The 18,634-nt window shown below is 36.4% G+C and overlaps 1 protein-coding gene across 1 annotated transcript; it reads left to right on the top strand.

Annotated features, from left to right (window-relative positions):
- The first annotated feature begins 4,269 nt into the window (after nucleotides 1-4,269).
- LOC141432800 (NAD-dependent protein deacetylase sirtuin-2-like) lies at nucleotides 4,270-16,053 on the top strand. The gene is made up of 8 exons (XM_074094568.1): nucleotides 4,270-4,399; nucleotides 4,477-4,731; nucleotides 5,529-5,735; nucleotides 6,123-6,272; nucleotides 7,070-7,262; nucleotides 8,359-8,545; nucleotides 9,410-9,534; nucleotides 12,577-16,053. Exons 1-7 carry the CDS (start codon nucleotides 4,285-4,287, stop codon nucleotides 9,530-9,532), a joined length of 1,230 nt encoding a protein of 409 aa, XP_073950669.1. The 5' UTR covers nucleotides 4,270-4,284; the 3' UTR covers nucleotides 9,533-9,534; nucleotides 12,577-16,053.
- The last annotated feature ends 2,581 nt before the right edge of the window (nucleotides 16,054-18,634 follow it).

The following is an 18,634-nucleotide window of genomic DNA, read 5'->3' as shown; positions in this document are numbered from 1 at the left end:
CATTATGATGCTACAAACAAGCTTTGCATATTTTGAAGAAATCTTCAGGATTTTTTTTTATATCATGCGACACTTGACACCAACCTAAAGTTCCCCGTTGCCTGGTATCCATAGTACAAGCTTTGCTTAGTTTGGGACTAGGTCAATTGGTGTCAAGTGTCCCATGATATTTATTTATTTATTTTTAATTATTTGAATTCAGTATTTTTGCTGGCCGGTATTTATTCCATTTAAGGATCTCTGCCAGTCAACCTTTGAGACAGCCGGACCGTAAGTTAAGCTCTGTATGTAATATGTAGAGTCGCGCACATTCCATTATAGGCTCTCCCTGAAGTGAAATATGCAGTGTGAAGGTCCAGACTTACCGACTACGCAGATGGTAACTGCACGACTCCCATAAACACTTGCAAAAATCAAATTGTTGTTGCAAACAGGTTTTATTGTTCAAAAACCTGTACAGAACAATTTCATGCTGTCTGTCTGCCAATTGTTAAGAAATTGACTTTAGAGTGGTCATCGTTCATCCACCATTACCTCTCATATTTCGTTTTCTAGATTTTTTTTACCGTACAACGGCAAAAACTACTAGACACTAGCAAAATTGTCCTCCGATGGACAGAGCCATATTTTTTTAAAGAAGAAGAAGACTTTAAAGCAAGATCAACCATAGACTACAAATATTATAAAACTATAGACAGTAATAGTACAATCATTTAATTTGATGGGATTATGGGACTATTTGAAAAGTTTTCCGGGGTTTTTGAAAATTGGAGAATTCGTTAAGATTACATCGTAGTTTTCATTGTTGAATTAAAAACAACCGTGCCGAATTTCATGACTCTAAACTCAACTGTTGAAATTTCGAGATTTTATCCTGAACCCCGGGAATATTGGGATAAAAAAGAAGCCTTCATGTTTTATTTCAGGTGTCCAGCTATTTCCGCATCTCAAATGTCATCTCCCTTGCGTAATGGCTACGGAACCCTATTTTGGGCGTGTCCGACACGCTCTTGGCCGGTTTTTTTTAATCTTGTTTTTTGCACAAGATGAGTATGAGTTTAAATAAGCTTTAAAAGTAAAACCTTATTTAATAAATGTTTTCTTTCTTTCTTTCTTTCTTTCTTTCTTTAATGAAATATATAAAAAGTTTTTTTCACTTCGTGCTCGTAAAGTTCGTTTTTATGCTGTATCTAGGCGACATAAAATGACTTTTTATGCTCTAGTGCATAAAATAAAATCTTCGTCTAAGACCAAGGTAATCAGGTGTGAACAGCCGCAAACAAAAAAGTTTCTACATATTTCTTTAATAATTTTTAATTTATATAAAACTAAAAATCAATCAAATTAATCAAAATATGTGTGTGTGTGTGTGTGTGTGTGTGTATGTGTGTGTATACTGTGATACAAAATTACTGTGATACCGTGATTTGGGTGGACAAAAGGTTGTGAATTCATTTTTTGTCATTAAAATTAAATGAGGTAAGTAAAATTTATTCAAAAAGTGTGTTTTATTTTCGTTGTCAGGGTTTGTTTACTTCATGTTTAGTTGTACTTTTACTGTAAAACGAAAAGATAAAGCTATCTTATTGGTTTCTTTGAATAATAGTAAAATTATATAATTGTTCTTATATCGCTAGTAATAAATGAAATATCGTTTTCAGATCAAAATGAGTATCATTTTGAAGACCGGTTTTGTGAGTATCACTCAATATAAAATTTCAACCACAAACCGTTTCATAAGGAAAATTGTTGCTGGACATGTCCGAGATGTAAAGGAATTAAGAACAAAACAGGGACAGTGTTCAATAATTCAAGCTCGCATCATAACACAAACATCTATTACTAAAATTAGGTAGTTAAAGTCTATACAAATTGCTTTGTCAATGACAGATTTATATGAGTATGACAGATGACAGAGCCAGAACTATTTCTAATTTTGGCCACCATGAGCGCTGCGATAGATTTCATTACCCCCACCTAGTACTTCGCACCCTTCCAATAACTACGGTCACCAACCCACCTGCTAAGTGTGGCGACTAAGGCATAAATTGGGGGAGGCCTATGTCCAGCAGTGGACGTCTTTCGTCTGACATGATGATGATGAGGAAAAAGTAGCTAATTAATAAATTTCAAAGTTCAGTATCTTAAATACGGCTGAACCGATTTGAATGAAACGTACCGTGACTAAAACCGCAAGTAAATTCTCTTTCACAAAAATCGGGCCATAGTTACGTTTGAGCTACAATATGACATTGGCGTCAAACGTTATAATAAATGAATGTTTTTTTTTCAGATAATACTACCCCACTTTTTGTGTCGAGGTTCAAAAACAGTAACACTGATTTTTATTCCCCTAAACTGATAGTAACCTGAACGTTAATACAAACTCATGGTAACCCTAGTCCCTATTATTTTATTCTGTCACCACAAAATACTCGTGCGCCGCGTCGCGAGAAAAAATTAAACAGAACAACGACAAATTAGCTTTTGACATCTCAACCGAATATGAAATTTGACAAGCTTTTTGTAATATAATCGCCATTTTGATTTAAGTAACATAAATTTAAGGCAATACACAAGCGCGCTTTCAAAAGAACTACTGGGTAGTTAGACGCTAAGTGTACCCAGAAGACTTCCATTGATGCAAAGTCAAAGTGATTTAATTCAAAGTGAGGCGACTACAGCCAAAAAATCAGATAAATCTATCTATCTATCTAATATATATATATATATATGGCTTCGCTCGCGTTAAATTTGGGGTAACATATATTTACTTTGTTTTGATTGATTTTTCGGAGGATTATGTGGCAGATACAGACGGAGAGACGCAATCGGCGGAGTTATCCCGTAATAAACATACACAAAAAAAACATACACTATTGCACTCGAATTGAGAACCTCCTCCTTTTTTGAAGTCGGTTAAAAACATGTTTCATTACTACTATTATTTTTATTTTTTACGTAAAATTTATTCGTTTTTATAGTTTCGCCATGTCTGTCTGTCTGTCTGTCCGTCCGCGGCTTTGCTCAGGGACTATCAATGCTAGAAAGCTGTAATTTTGCACGGATATATACATGTAAACTATGCCGACAAAATGGTACAATAAAAAATTGTAAAAAAAAATTTTACCTACCTCCCATAGACGTAAAGTGGGGGTGTGTTTTTTTTCTCATCCAATACTATAGTGTGGGGTATCGTTGGATAGGTCTCCCCCCCCCCTCTAAAATCTAAACCGGTCGGTGGAAAATTTTGAAAAAAATCAGGATGGTAGTAAGTAAATCAAACTTTCAAGGAAAACTATAACAACGGCTAAATTTGCTTGAAAATTATTAGTAGTTTATGAGTAAATAGCAGCCTAAGGTATAAAATATACCTAAACTTGGAAGATTCAGTATAAAATACGAAATCCTTGGAAAAATATTACTTAATTTTTTCGTAATGCTCCGCTCGTCTCTACGGATTCCAAAACTACGGTATTCTTATTCTACCAAAGTTCTAACTAGTAGAAAACTATTTTCAAGGTTTTTGATGGCGGTTCCATTTTTTGTTACTTAAAATACTTTTTTCATAGTTGTTAGTGATTTGTAGCCAAAGTGCATCTCACAACGATTCCAATAAGCTCAAACACGGCATAGTTATATAATTTTATAACAGAGTACCGGTACCTACGACCTTCATCACCAGGTCCAGTTCACCAAATGAAACTTTCTGAAAGTACCTAAATACCTGATATGGTGTTAAAAATGCCAAAATCGCAATAGGTGTGCTTTAAACATTCGAGGTTTGCTCTCGATTTCTCTAGGATTCCATCATCAGATCCTGACTTGGTGTCAATGGGAACACCTCGGAAGTATGTCCTTTAGAACTAAAAAATAATTTTGAAATTCGGCCCACAATAAAATTGGCGAAGTTATCGCGTAACAAACATACAAAAAAAATCATACACCCAAACTGAGAACCTCCTCCTTTTTTGAAGTCGGTTGAAAAATACTAAAGCCGTACTTTTTCTGCGTTTTGTTTTTGCTAGCTTGCAAAAGTTGTGAAAACATTCATCACCTTCACTCACTATCAAAACGCGTTGGAAGAGCGTTCATGAAAACTGTTGCTCATAAAACTGATACAGTTTGTTTTCACATCCTGATTTTCATTTCTTTTAATGTTGGAAGCTTATAAATAAATAAAGCATTGTATAGTAAATCATTATCTTCATCATTCTAACATTACATAACTTTGTTGGAAATTGGAAATCGTGTTTGTTTTTGGTATTGTAACAATTTCCAAGAATGCGCGTCCTTTATCTGTCAAAGAGGCCGTGGCAAAACTGGACAAAGATTTGGAGTCGCAATTTACAATATTTACGAACGATGTCTGCAAATTCGCCACCCGGTACTAGCGACGGTACGAAAATAATTAGAAATTATTATTTTTATGGATAGTCTTTTTGGTTTGTTTATATTTTTTTAATTGGATTTTAGGTGAGGAGTCACTCGATGCGTCGGCGGCCGTCCCGCCAAATAATATAGAGACGATGGGAGCTCGAATTCGCGATTTGGATGTTGATTCCATCCGTCGATATTTGGCTCAAAAACTCGGTTTCAATGAGCCTACGGAGCCCGCGGTTCCTGTGGAAAAAGTTTTGGACGAAGTAAATTTGGATGGGATCGTGAAATGGATCAAAAGTGCTCGGTGCAAGAACATTATTACTTTGGCGGGAGCGGGCATTTCTACATGTAAGTCTCTATTTGATCAAATAAATACTGTATAAGTTTGTTGTACAAGTTTTTCAAGGAAAATTTTCCTACTTTAAATGGAAAAGTGGAAAAGTTTTTTACCTACTGTTTATGTACAAAGCAAATTCAAGGTCAATTAGTGTCTGTCAAATAATATTATGAAGTTGTAGGGAGTGATTGGATTTTCCAAACAGAAATATCTCTACTTATATAAAATTTTTGTTCGTAAATTTTGTCCTAAAATCGGGCCCCTTTTGCTATACCCTGACCACTAGCTCTTACTGATGACTTTTTCTGCAAAGAATTTGTTAATTCCATGCCCATGGGAACTACAGTTTTTCGGGGTATGACTATCCTGGGGCCTTCTCAGGGTCTCGGAACTATTTTCATGCTAAATTTCACAGGTGGAGTCACTAGCAACAGCTAGTAAATTAATAGATGATGATTCATCATTTTTGCATGTGATGTGGAAGAAAAATCGTATGACAGTATTTTATTGGACATAAATTAAAACTATTCACTTACATTAAACTATCCTTAACTTAAAATACTTACATAAAATAAAATAACAATAAAACCTAAAACTAAAGCAAATTACTTAGAGTAGCCCTCTTAGGCAAGGTCTCGAAGATGCTGGCAGCGTTTCCTCTGAATAGCTAAGCTTATTCTGAAGAAAAATTGTGCATCACACCGTGATCATCATGGTTATGTAGCTTCAAACTCACAAACTACCTGCAGACTTCTCATTCTAGTCATATTGAAGGGAATTTAACTGTTTTGTATTTTTTTTATTACAGCGGCAGGTATTCCTGACTTCCGAAGCCCAGAAACAGGACTCTACCACAACCTACAGAAGTATAACTTACCAGAGCCACAGGCCATCTTTGAGATCAACTTCTTCAGACAGAATCCCAAGCCGTTCTTCCTCTTGGCTAAAGAGTTGTTCCCAGGCAACTTCAAGCCAACCATATCACATTATTTTATAAGGCTGTTGCATGAGAAAGGTACTTTAACTTTTTTATTTATCAGCATTATTAGAAAAGGCCCGTGTCCAGCAGTGGGAGGCCTGTATGAGAGATTATGAATTAGAAAGACAATGCAAGCAATAAATTGTAATTTAGTGTGATGCATAACTGGAAAATATAAGAATGAACATGAAACCACTGTGAGACTCACTCATATTTGATTGGGCTAAACTCGATTTAAGGTGTGAGTTATCCGGGTCAATATATTTAATATAAAAATGGCGTAAAAATCATCAATTTCTGTTGAAAAATAAAGGGAGATAGCAAATGAAGTTTGCATTCCAGCTCCTTCTGGAAAAACGAAATTTAGTGTGGACTTTCAGTGCTTGTTATGTCATACAACATGTCAGAACATTATCTTTGCAGGTCTTCTCCTGCGTCACTATACACAGAACATAGACACGTTGGAGCGAGGTGCCGGCATCCCAGAAGAAAAGCTTGTTGAGGCTCATGGGACATTTTACACTTCACACTGTCTGGACTGCCGCAAACGGTACTCACTGGAATTTATCAAAGGTTGGTTTAGTTATATTTTATTTTCGGTTCAATTGGTCTTTGACTAAGACAAACCCATCAAGTGTAGCTAGTGGAGCTCACATAGAGATTTCTGTTTGATAAACTAAAACTAAGTCCACAAGTAAAAAACTATGTATTTGTTGTATTTATTTGGAAATTTTAGATCAAAATGGTTTTGAAAATAATGGGGACCTTCCTTTATTCTTTTGTCTCTATTTTTTTCTCAAAATTTGATTTTACCTGGTTAAAATATATTGTATATTATTAAGCAAAATTACAGGTTGCTTGTACTAACCGTATCTGAGCTAAACTATGGACAGGCTTTGCAAAAACTATAAGGGTTCCTTGTAGGACTATGAAACCATAAAATATAGAAACCGGGCAAGTGCGAGTCGGACTCGCGCACCGATTCCTCGCTTTTTCAGAGTGATTTAATACATCCAGTGTATGCAGAGCCCTACTCTTAAGCAAAATGTACGCAGTGTGGGGTCAGATTATATTGGTCATTGATATTTACAGACAGACAGACTTTTCTAGTTGTTTGCGTTATAATAGCTATAGCTATCTTTTGATTGCGTTGGCTTAGAAGTTTGATTTTTTCACAGCTCCAAGGGACAGTAGACCTCAGTATTTGATATAAATTTCAGCTTGATACCTCCACGCGTTCCCGAGAAAAAGGGTCTTGACAGACAGACAGACGGACAAAAAGTGATCCTATAAAGGTTCCGTTTTTTCCTTTTGAGGTACGGAACCCTAAAAATTATGTTATTACAAGAAACATTGTATTTCCCTTGCAGAGCACATATTTTCGGAACAAATTCCCATCTGCACGGACTGTCCGGGTGTGGTGAAGCCAGACATTGTCTTCTTCGGAGAGAGCCTTCCCGACAGGTTCCAGCATTGCCTCCAGGAGGACTTCAAGCAGTGCGATATGCTAATCATCATGGGGTCATCATTGGAAGTCCAGCCATTTGCTTCGCTTATTGATATGTAAGCCTTATTGTAAGGGAATCCTGGCTTTTCGCTGAAAATATTTTCCCAGATTTCCCAATAGTTTCATATTGATGAACAATTTTTTTTCTGAAACTGTTAAATAGAAAAGAAACACATTTGCAATGCTCACTAATATATAGACAACTAAAAAAAAAGTAACTATTCAGGATTATCGATCCTGTAGAACCCTGTAGGTTAGGTTAGGTTAATTTTATAGCAATTCTGAAGTACTTCCAGTTTCAAAAAAATCGCATTCGCATGAAACAGTTGGGAAATGAATCGGAGAGAACCATAAGTTTTATTGTTTCTTCACACTTAGGGGCTGTTTCACCATCCATTGATTGAGTTGAATATGCTGATGTGAATCACATGAGCCCAGCGGCAAAACCATTGAGTTAAAATTATTCAGTACCAGATCCATTCTTGAGGTGCCATTATTTTTAAACTCTTGAAGATTTTGATTGTTTCTGTTGTGCTACTGGTGATGTCAGTGACTCAACCCAAAAAGAAATCTAAAGGTCTCTACCCATCGAAAAATATAAGACTATGTCCACTACCACGTGTCGTAACCAACCGTCGCCGTCGCGTGTCATGTATGCGTTTGACATTCCGTTCCTGACACGGTCCTATTACGGTCATGGCATGATACGGTGTTTTGGGTAGAGACCTTTGACCTCTTCACCGCCAGAGTCATCCAGTCGTGACAGCCAATGGAATGCCTCACACACCACGGTCATCTATACATGACCAACATTCAACTCAAAATGAATCCTTCTGCAATAGAATTAAAAATCAAATTGATTTGTCGCTGGTTTTTCTGTGGCGTACCGAGCACGTCACTTCGTTTGTTTTGTGGCGGTGAAGAAGTTAAACTAGTTCTTCAGGGAATCAGGGATATTTCAAATGAGAGAGAATGTCTTGCAACATCACTCCATTTATTGCTAACAGATATGTATATTAGTTTGCGGTGGCGAGCGAGAGACTGCTGGGACTACAGACTGTATAGCTAGCGCGTGTTAGCCGTACCTCAAGCTAAGCAATCCTATATCGCTATAGCAGTAAGATCCTAAAGAAAAATAACCCTTCTCCACAGGGTCCCAGACTGGTGTCCTCGTCTCCTCATAAACCGCGAGAAGGCCGGGCTCCGCTCCCCGCTGCTCCGGCTGTGGGGGCTCATGAGTGGGGGGCTGCAGTTAGACGAGGAGGGGATACGCGACGTGGCGAGGCTTGGGGACTGCGATGAGGGCTGCCAGGAGCTCGCTGACTTGCTGGGATGGGGGGTGAGTGGCTCTTGAGAGAATCAGAGAGAGAGTTAGAGAACCTGAGTATGCTTTGAGGTCAGTTCTTCCGCAGATCGAATCTCTTGTCGGCTTTTTCAAATTTTATCGATTCCGAGGAACTACCTACTGTACTGACTCCGACCGACCGAGCGGCCCGCGATCGCCGATTTAACACTCACTTAGGTTTTATTTATTCACATAGTCTCGGATCGGATATGTTCGGTCGGGTGTTGAGCCGCTACGCCGGTAGTAAATACAAAGTAACTCATAGATTCAAAAGTCATTATGAGGAATCGGTGGGAGCGCCAAAGATCGCATACTTTTCGCTAGTCATCGGTACTTTAAGGGCCTACGTTAGCTAACGCGGTTTGCACGGAGCAGCCAGCTGCCAGGTGGTAAAACTGACCACCTGGCACGCTAGATTGGCTTTATTATGTATAATGGTAGTTTTTTTATATTGTATGTTTCTAGAATTTGACTTTAAAAGACGATTGACAGCGGTATACATGCCGGGACACAGATTGCTCCCGACAGCCTGAGCGGCTGGAACTATCTATGTAATCTAATTATAAGTTCTAAAATAAAAGCAGAATACTGAAAAAATATCCATTTTATTTGAACTGAGTTAAAGTCACGCGCGTAGATCCCCATTACCTAAGTTCTTACCAAGTTACAGTCCCCACAGTACCGAACCCAGTTGGACGCTTCTCTACAGATAAATCAATGATCGCTTCATCTAAATGCAATAATCCTTCTCCTGTTGGAGATATCGGAGCTGGATTTAGTGAATTAGATCACTTCTCTGGAGTCGAGATTACCACAGCTTAAAATATGGAGTTATTTCAAATTTATCTTTTGTTACAGGACGAGCTCCGAGCGTTAGTGGCGTCGGAGCATGAAAGACTGGAGCTGACAGGCGCAGTGGCCACGCCGCACGCGCCGGTCACGGAGGTGGCCGCCGCGCTGCCCCTCGAACCTAAACTCTGAAGGTAATTTCAACATGTCAGGTTTCATGTTCAGGTTTTCTGTTTGATGCTGATCATTGTTGCTATCGATTTTGGTCAGCTGCGTTTTAGGAACTTTATATACAATCTCTTTCGATTTGGACACTGTGTTTTAACCCCTAATTTTTGTACAAGTTGAGTGCATTTAAGATTGTTTTGTCCCTTCAAAACTTTATTTTTTATAAAACCGAAATGACTCTCAATGTGAGCATTGCCCACTCTTTTCTCCTTCAACAAGTTTGTCCACAGAGGTATGAAAGGGACATATTTATTAATAATGGTGTTGAACAACTCGGGGTCATAAAAAGGGTTTTTGATGGGCCCAACATCAGTGAACTCAGTCCGTTCTATGATGATGTCTAAAGCACGTTTGAAGAATGGACTATTTTTATAAATCGATGTTTTGATTTCACCTCCTTTTAATACCGGAGCAGTCGTCGTTCCCATGTCAAGGAGGGACTCTGTTGATTTCATGTCTGATTGACCTAGCGTAATTAAAGCCTCTTGCGCTTTCGGTACGTCTTGTGAAAGATATTCGCAATTTAAAAGTATAAATATATTTTTGATGAATTCATCTATCTGTTCCAATGAAGTCGTCATCACAAGACTGGCCAAAATATCTTTAAACATTTTCATCTCAATTAAGTGGCTGCCGTCAATGTCTTTGCAAAAGTTTTTGATTAAATGCGCACAGCATAGGGAACTCGGTGTCATTTTTTTTTTTTGTTTGTTAGAAGATTATATTCTGTTTTCAAATATTCCAACAGACTGCACGCGTTAAATGCCTGACAAATGCATTTATGAGAACAAAACTCATATCCGTTACAACACTTACAACACCAGAAAACACAGGCCATATTATTTTCAGCACAATGTCTTTTGAAATCGTTCAGAATTTTGTTTACGGAATTTGTTTGAGTTTGTGTACTTTTACTTCTGAATTTATGACATAGGTAGGTATGTATACTTGTATTGGTTTGTGTTGTAATTGATTTACACTCTACTGGTTGAAGCATATCTGAAAGTAAAAAAAAAACTTATTTTTAAAACTTATTATAAAGTTTGTATAGGCAGATGTTCATATTTTGAACAATTATTTTTAGGTACCTATGTTCATAACATAAATGTTTGACTGTTATGATTTTAACGTCAGGAAAACTCACTAAGAGAAAAGACTGAAAAAGTCTGCCTAAAATGGCGAAATGTGTGCGATCACGAACAGCCCCTTTTTTCCATACTTCAGTCAGGTTTTCTGTTTGATGCTGATCATTGTATTGTTGCTATCGATTTTGGTCAGCCGCATTTTAGGAACTTTATATACAATCTCTTTCGATTTGGACACTGTTTTAACCCCTAATTTTTGTACAAATTGAGTGCATTTAAGATTTTTTTGTCCCTTCAAAACATTATTTTTTATAAAACCGAAATTACTCAATTGGAGCATTGCTCACTCTTTTCTCCTTCAACAAGTTCGTCCACATAGGTATGAAAGGGACATATTTAATAATAATGGTGTTGAACAACTCGGAAAAGGGTTTTTGATGGGCCCAACATCAGTGAACTCAGTCCGTTCTATGATGATGTCTAAAGCACGTTTGAAGAATGGACTATTTTTATAAATCGATGTTTTGATTTCACCTCCTTTAAATACCGGAGCAGTCGTCGTTCCCATGTCGAGGAGGGACTCTGTTGATTTCATGTCTGATTGACCTAGCGTAATTAAAGCCTCTTGCGCTTTCGGTACGTCTTGTGAAAGATATTCGCAATTTAAAAGTATAAATATATTTTTGATGAATTCATCTATCTGTTCCAATGAAGTCGTCATCACGAGACTGGCCAAAATATCTTTTAACATTTTTTTCTCAATTAAGTGGCTGCCGTCGATGTCTTTGCAAAATGCGCACAGCATAGGGAACTCGGTGTCATTTCTTTTATTTTGTTTGTTAGAAGATTATATTCTGTATTCAAATATTCCAAATGCATTTATGAGAACAAAACTCATATCCGTCACAACACCAGAAAACACAGGCCATATATTGTTTTCAGCACAATGTCTTTTGAAATCGTTCAGAATTTTGTTTACGGAATTTTTGCCGTTAGTTATCATATCAAATACGAAAATCCTTTTATTTGACGGTATTTGTATAACACCAGAATAAAGGTATACGCGCTTACAGTCAACAAGAAGATCATCCCCACATGCTGGTTTCCTTACAACACTCCCTGTGGCATCTAAATGTAACAAAGGGGTGTGTTCTTTCTGAGATTTCAGAACTAACATCTGTGCGAGGCTATAAATTTTAACCGTAAATGGGAATGCGAATAATACGGGTGGTCTTGTTGATATAAAATAAGATCTATCGTTCTGACAAAGTGCTTCAGATCTTATTTTTCTTAAAGTGTCGTCCGATTTAACATTTTGTTAGCATTAAGTCAACCTTGGCTTATCGGTATTTTAAATTCATCAGGTCTTTTTTTTCACCGTAGAAGGATTAAGGTTTTGCAAATTGTTTCTCCTCATTACCCTCTCAACTCCACGAACCTGAGCTGTAGTTTGGGAAAAATGGTCAATGCTTTAAGGTACATACCTACTTGAACTTTGGTTTGGTTGTATCTCAGCCATAGAAATACTTAGGGCTTCTTCTATTTATCTTTTACATTCTGCTATTGTTTCCAATCTTTGTCTTTTGATTGCTAATTATCTAATTGTTTCATTAACTGTTCGTCTTTTCCTGTTCGGTTGGTACAAAATTGTTTATGGCAAATAACCTGCTCTCAATCGAACTTGAGATACAGAGCCCATCAAACGATATTCAGTATAGTTCTCCACATCGTTCGGCAACCAAAACTGTTTACTTTATTTCTAACCTCAAAATTGCAATATTTTCTTAGGGTAGATAACAATAAGGGCCTTATCACACTAGCGAGTTGAAAGCGAGCTAGGGCGAGCGCGAGCGCGCAGCGAGTTCGCTGCGCGCTCGCGTCTAAGGATAAGGCCCTTATACGTTTGCTTTTATTTTATTGCAGGGTCCAAGAAATAGAGCAACCTCAAGGCGTGCCCACACAAACCGGACTAGGGTTACCACCATTTTTCTCAACAACTTAAGAACAGTACCTACTTTTGAGAAATTTAGGAGAATTTAGTACACATTTCTTTTTAATGTTAGGTATTTATTTATTCGTGTTTACTCCTTTTGGCTTTTGGGTGTGTTCTATTCACGGTTAAAATATAAAAAGCGTATGAACTATCGATGCAAATTTCATACCATATTATAAAGTACAATCGACTAAAATATAGTAGGTACGATATTGTATTAAGTACAGGTGGCAACCCTAAACCGGACACTGACGCAAACAAGACAAATGGTAAAGATACGACTTAAAGCTTATCCCGTCTAGCAGTAGTGGTTATTCCAGCATTTGAGGGTTAAAGCCCAGCGGGTGAACACGCTATCCTTCTTAAGTCTATAATTAAAACATGCATAGTTGGCTCAGTGCACTTTCGTCCACAGTCTTATTCTTAAAACGTCCACAATGCCACGTCGTCAGCGTACAATTCCATAATCATGTTTCTAACTAAGCCACATTCACCATTAAAAGGAGGATTTTTTTATATAGGTAGGTAAAAGGAATCTGGGAAATTAAGGAGTTGTCAAATGGGCATTTCTATCTACCGTTGTACCCTGAGTTAATCTCTCCGATTTCAACAAAATTTGGGAGGTAGACTCGGTCCATGATTCCGAGCTGGAAAAACAGGGTCTCCAGATGTGTCCCCAAAATATTGTATGGATGTTCCAGCTGGGAATCATGGACTGAGTCTACCTACCAAATTTTGTTGAAATCGGAGAGATAAACTCAGGGTACAACGGTAGATAGAAATGCCCAAATACAAACACCGTATAACACTGCATTGTGGATCATATTGGGAGGGTACAAAGTACTAGGTGGGGGTGATGAAATCTATCGCAGCGCTCATAGTGGCCAAAAGAAGAAATAATCTAGGCTCTGTCATCTGTCATACTCATATGAATCTGTCATTAACAAAGCAATTTGTATAGACTTTAACTACCTAATTTTAGTAATAGATGTTTGTGTTATGATGCGAGCTTGAATTATTGAACACTGTCCCTGTTTTGTTCTTAATTCCTCTACATCACGGACATGTCCAGATACAATGTTCCTTATGAAACGGTTTGTGGTTGAAATTTTATATTGAGTAATACTCACTAAACCGGTCTTCAAAATGATACTCATTTTGATCTGAAAACGATATTTAATTTATTACTAGCGATATAAGAACAATTATATAATTTTACTATTATTCAAAGAAACCAATAAGATAGATTTATCTTTTCGTTTTACAGTAAAAGTACAACTAAACATGAAGTAAACAAACCCTGACAACGAAAATAAAACACACTTTTTGAATAAATTTTACTTACCTCAATTAATTTTAATGACCAAAAATGAATTCACAACCTTTTGTCCACCCAAATCACGGTATCACAGTAATTTTGTATTATAAATTAATACGTTATAGGTTTGATTTTTGTCGCAATGTCGCGATGAAATTTCAAAACGTCAGAGCATCAGAGCCAAAAAAGTTGCGGACGCTAGGTGGCGCTGATGGCGTGCACAGAGCCAATAGGAAAATCGACTTGATGTGAAATTGACGATATATGTATAGCGATGTGGACGAGTTAGGAAGGTGATTAGGTGACAATACTCGTATAGAAATGTTAACGAAATAAGACTGTGGACACCACTCTGAGCCTGAATATTAATAACTAAAATAAGTGTGTACTTATTTTTTGATGCGGGAGTTACGTATAGTGACTCTAGTAGTCACTTTTTAAGCTTTGTAACACATCGGTTATGTTTTCTTTGCGTACATATGTACTTGTTTATTTGTTAATTTTAGTTGCTGTTTATTATTAACTATTGACTTTACGTAAATTGTAAACCATTTGGGTCGAGAACATCTGCTGAAAATTTTAAAATAAATAATGGATTCAGTGCTACTTCCACATACATTTAAAAATCGAGCATATTGATGTTACCCAATGGTAATTAGCTGTGACATGTTTTGTAAAATAGTATAAGTAATTAATAGTGCCTGCTAATTTTTACTTAAATAATTTATTATAATTTAGGCTACGGCCAGAGTCAAGGCGGGGGCCCCGCCCCCTAACCCCTTCATTGCCGAGCGCCAGATAACGTACTTTGCCGCGATGCCGACACGCTTCTGAAGACAGACGCCCATCGGCGTCTGCGGCATTATATTAGGGTCCACCAAGACGCCGATGGGCTTCAACGGCACTGAATGGGTTAAGCAATCAAAAAAAGCGTCCAAACTTATAAACCCCCACTTTTTGCGTCGGGGGTTAAAAATTGAATCTTACTCATATGACCTCGTCACGGTACAATACTAGTGTAAACTGTTAAGTACTGTTCAAAATAAGACCTCACACCGCAAGTGGGGCGTATCAAAGGCTATAAATAGACAAATTTGTTTAGTGGATACTATATGCTATTATGTTATTTGTATAACGACGAACTATCCGGTTTGTAGAATTATTTCTTGGTAAAACCTGGAAATTTGGTTTTCTTTTTGAGCATTTTTTTCTTGTGAAAAATCCTCCATTCTAACTGCCAAAGCAAACTTTACCGTTTTTTTACGGACAAGAGGTGATACTGTCGAGAGTTCGCTGATCCTAAATCTCCATACAACACTTAAACGGTTTTGTTTTTCAATCGACTCATAATAAAATGAATTGTGCTAGTTATTCACTTTTTTATATTTATATTTTATAGACAATTTGATATTGATTGAGAAACTGCCGTTGTGTTGTTATTTTTTGTAAAAAAAAATGTTTCAAAAGGTTAAACTGCTTTGAACGCGTATGTGCGTTTTGCGTAATTTTACTTAGAAGTTATTTGGTTTTTTTTTTCGCTGATTTGAACGTGATGTAACTTTGCGGCAGTAAATAAAAATATAATCATAATTGTATATTAACTGACAATTTGTTTTGTGCTAAATGTTATAGAACATAATTTATTGTTTTTGCTCTCGTAAATTTTTCTAAAGTTGTTCCTTTGATTTCAAAATTAATTAAAATTTAATAAAAAATATATAAGTAATGAAGTCTTATGATGCAGACGTGTATGTAATTGTAATGTACCTATACTGTACAATTATAATTATCACATCCAGCTAAGAATTGTTAGCAGGGTAATTCCGGTGTAGATGGTCATAAGGGAGAGACGGCCAATCGAAATAATTCATAGAAGCGTCGACTTTACGCCGCCCAACATTTTGGGGAAATAAAATCGAAAATTAGATAAATCCTATTGTTTTGTTTTGTCTGGTACAAATCTCTTTAAGAGTGCTCATGTTTTACGTGGTTATGATGCTAGTTTCTTAAAGTAATGATGGTCTTAGTATTTGTTGCAAAATATAAGAGTAGTAATTCGTTCTAACACTAAAATAATGCATGTCGTGCTTTTACTTTTTTTTATTCTACGTATGGTCATCTCTCCCGTGGAAAAAGGAGAGATTTAATTTAGTATGTAATGATTGTACCTATAGAAGTTTTCTGAAAAGTGTACCATGTACCATTAATTATGTTGCCTGACAAAAATAAGAAACAGCAGGTAAACGACAATGACATCATTCATGGGTATAGCAAAAAATGTTTAAAAACAGTTCTCGTCGACGACTGCCTTCAATGCAAAGAGTGCCAGAGTTGGACACATGAAAATTATACTGGGTTTGGCGACACGTGTTACAACAAAAGATATTACGCTATAGAATTGCGATAAACTACTGCTGAACCTAGAATTGCGATATGGCCAACCTACTGCTATTTTAAACTCATATTTCACGATTTTTTTTTTATTGTGACTTACTGGCTTGACATTCCAAAGTTAATTATTTAAATTGTAATTATTTACATAGAATTCCATTGTAGCGCATAAATTCTTTTTTTATTGGTTTTAATAAAAACTATGGCCATCTACCCCGGACTTACCCTATATCTATTAAAAATACTATGATCATGGAATTGATAGTGTATTTGGCATATTTCTAACGTGTTAGTCATTTTGAAGAAGAAATAACAGGAAAATAAATTATTTAACATATCCACAGAATGATTAAAATTTAAAATTCAAATACACAGCACGCGTTTTTGCATATATTAGCGTTTTTGGTCAGGGTAAACATATAATGCTACTATAGATTTCTTTGTAAAATACCTAGCCGAAAAAAATAGAAGCAATAGTGTGGATACAAATGTAGTGTTAAGAAGTATTTTGTGTATAGATATTAAATTGTACTTATATCAAGTGACTATTTGAAGGTACATAACGGATCTTCTTATTAGATCAAAATGTCGCATAGTAATATAATATATGTGCTTATTCTGCGGTCTTTAATATTCCGGAAAGGGTCAAATGTTGTACTTTGTAACTTAAGTACAGAAACTATGAATTTTGTGTCTTACACGGAACAACTCTTCTGAATACGTTCAGTTTTAACCCGTCATAATACAAATAATACTGAACGCTATTTAGCCCAGTGGTTCTAACAGGCTTTAGACATTTTAATTTTTCCATTACGATAATATTCTTAATTTATTTACGGCCAAGCATCCACGATCAAAACGCAGTGCGAAAATCTTCCGATCTAAACATTAACTAATCTGAATTCAGACAAATTTATTGACGCCTATAAGCGTCAAAGAAGTAGGTATTGGTCGCGTCAGACGCGAACATGTCGCCATGGGCAGTGAATGGGTTAATAATATTTTATCAATTACTGATTAGAAGAAAATGAAGTTTCGGCAGTCAGCTATTATAACCAACTGAGCCTCTAGTTTCGTACTTATTGAAACAAAATCGTGTTAAAATTTCGATTACTATAGACAAAGCGCCTCTGGCGACACGTTTCGGCAACAAACTGTTAACTAGTAACAGTTTAACTTAAAACTATGTAGGTACGCTAAAGGCTCAGGGGGATGCTACGAAATTCGAATATCGAAGTTCGTATCGTACCGTCCCTCTCACTCTCGTATTAAATAATATAAGCGTAAGCGGGACGGCAAAATACGAAGTTCGAATTTGCACTTCGTAGTATAAGGCCTGTGGCGTCTACGTCTGCACTATATTAGAAGTAGCGAGCGGGCTTATATGTAGAAAATATTTATTTATTGTTTTTGATACATAATGGGATATATTAGGAGTGCTGTTTTGGTTGAGATGTATGTTTACCTCAAATTACCTACTCTTATTTAGTGTGCGACTGGTAAATTAACGCCTTATGTTCCTGTCCACTGGACTGTATCACACTAGGACTATTACATTACCGTTAAAAAAATATAATTGTGTGGTTTCCTGGGCAATAAAAATAAAAGGCCATTTTTTTAACTGTTTTGCGAGAGTAAACAAATGTCTTAACTAATTCAAGCAATAATGGTACCTTAGTTGTAATGAATATAGCAATATGAAGAGTTAATTGATAATGTATTTTTCCAATAAATAATTTATTCAAATCATATGAATTGAAATAATGCTAACGCTTACTGGCTTGTATTTATGATATACACTTGTTGAAATATAGAAAAGCAATAGAAACAAAAGTTCAATTTGTCATATTTAAAATTTGTATTTGAATAAATGCGAAATTCGCCGATTCCAACATTATATTTCTCTTATTTACACCTACCTAAACCTAAGAAATCGTAAAAGGTAAGTATAATGATAAACTACAAAGTTAAACACTTCAACTAGGTTAGCCTGAAGATATCCCTTGTAAGAGTTGTAAGAGAATTCGCAGTTGTAAATCTGTACTTTGTTTACACATACATACTTATGTAGGTGCGGTGCCAGTAAAATAAACAGTTAGTGTAATTTTGATTTACGGGCCAGAATCGTCTCCGCAGACCAGAATTCTTCGACGATTAATGATATGAACTTGAAACTTGGTACAGATATATGAAGTTTGGATGACAATGTAAGTACAGTCCACAAAAAAAGGCTAGTATTGAAAATAATTTTGGCACCTTACATCTGATGCGTTCACTTA

The sequence above is a fragment of the Choristoneura fumiferana genome, chromosome 11 (genome assembly GCF_025370935.1).
Source record: "Choristoneura fumiferana chromosome 11, NRCan_CFum_1, whole genome shotgun sequence".
Lineage (NCBI taxonomy): Eukaryota > Metazoa > Arthropoda > Insecta > Lepidoptera > Tortricidae > Choristoneura > Choristoneura fumiferana.
The sequence above is the reverse complement of the archived record's forward strand: the minus strand, read 5'-3'. Positions and strand labels throughout refer to the sequence as shown.

What these genes read in the sequence shown, in the direction of transcription:
- LOC141432800 (XM_074094568.1), top strand. Translation starts at nt 4,285, where the DNA reads ATGCGCGTCCTTTATCTGTCAAAGAGGCCGTGGCAAAACTGGACAAAG. An exon ending in GCCACCCGGTACTAGCGACG is followed by an intron (nt 4,400 to 4,476) that starts GTACGAAAATAA and finishes ATTGGATTTTAG; the next exon opens with GTGAGGAGTCACTCGATGCG. An exon ending in GGGAGCGGGCATTTCTACAT is followed by an intron (nt 4,732 to 5,528) that starts GTAAGTCTCTAT and finishes TTTTTATTACAG; the next exon opens with CGGCAGGTATTCCTGACTTC.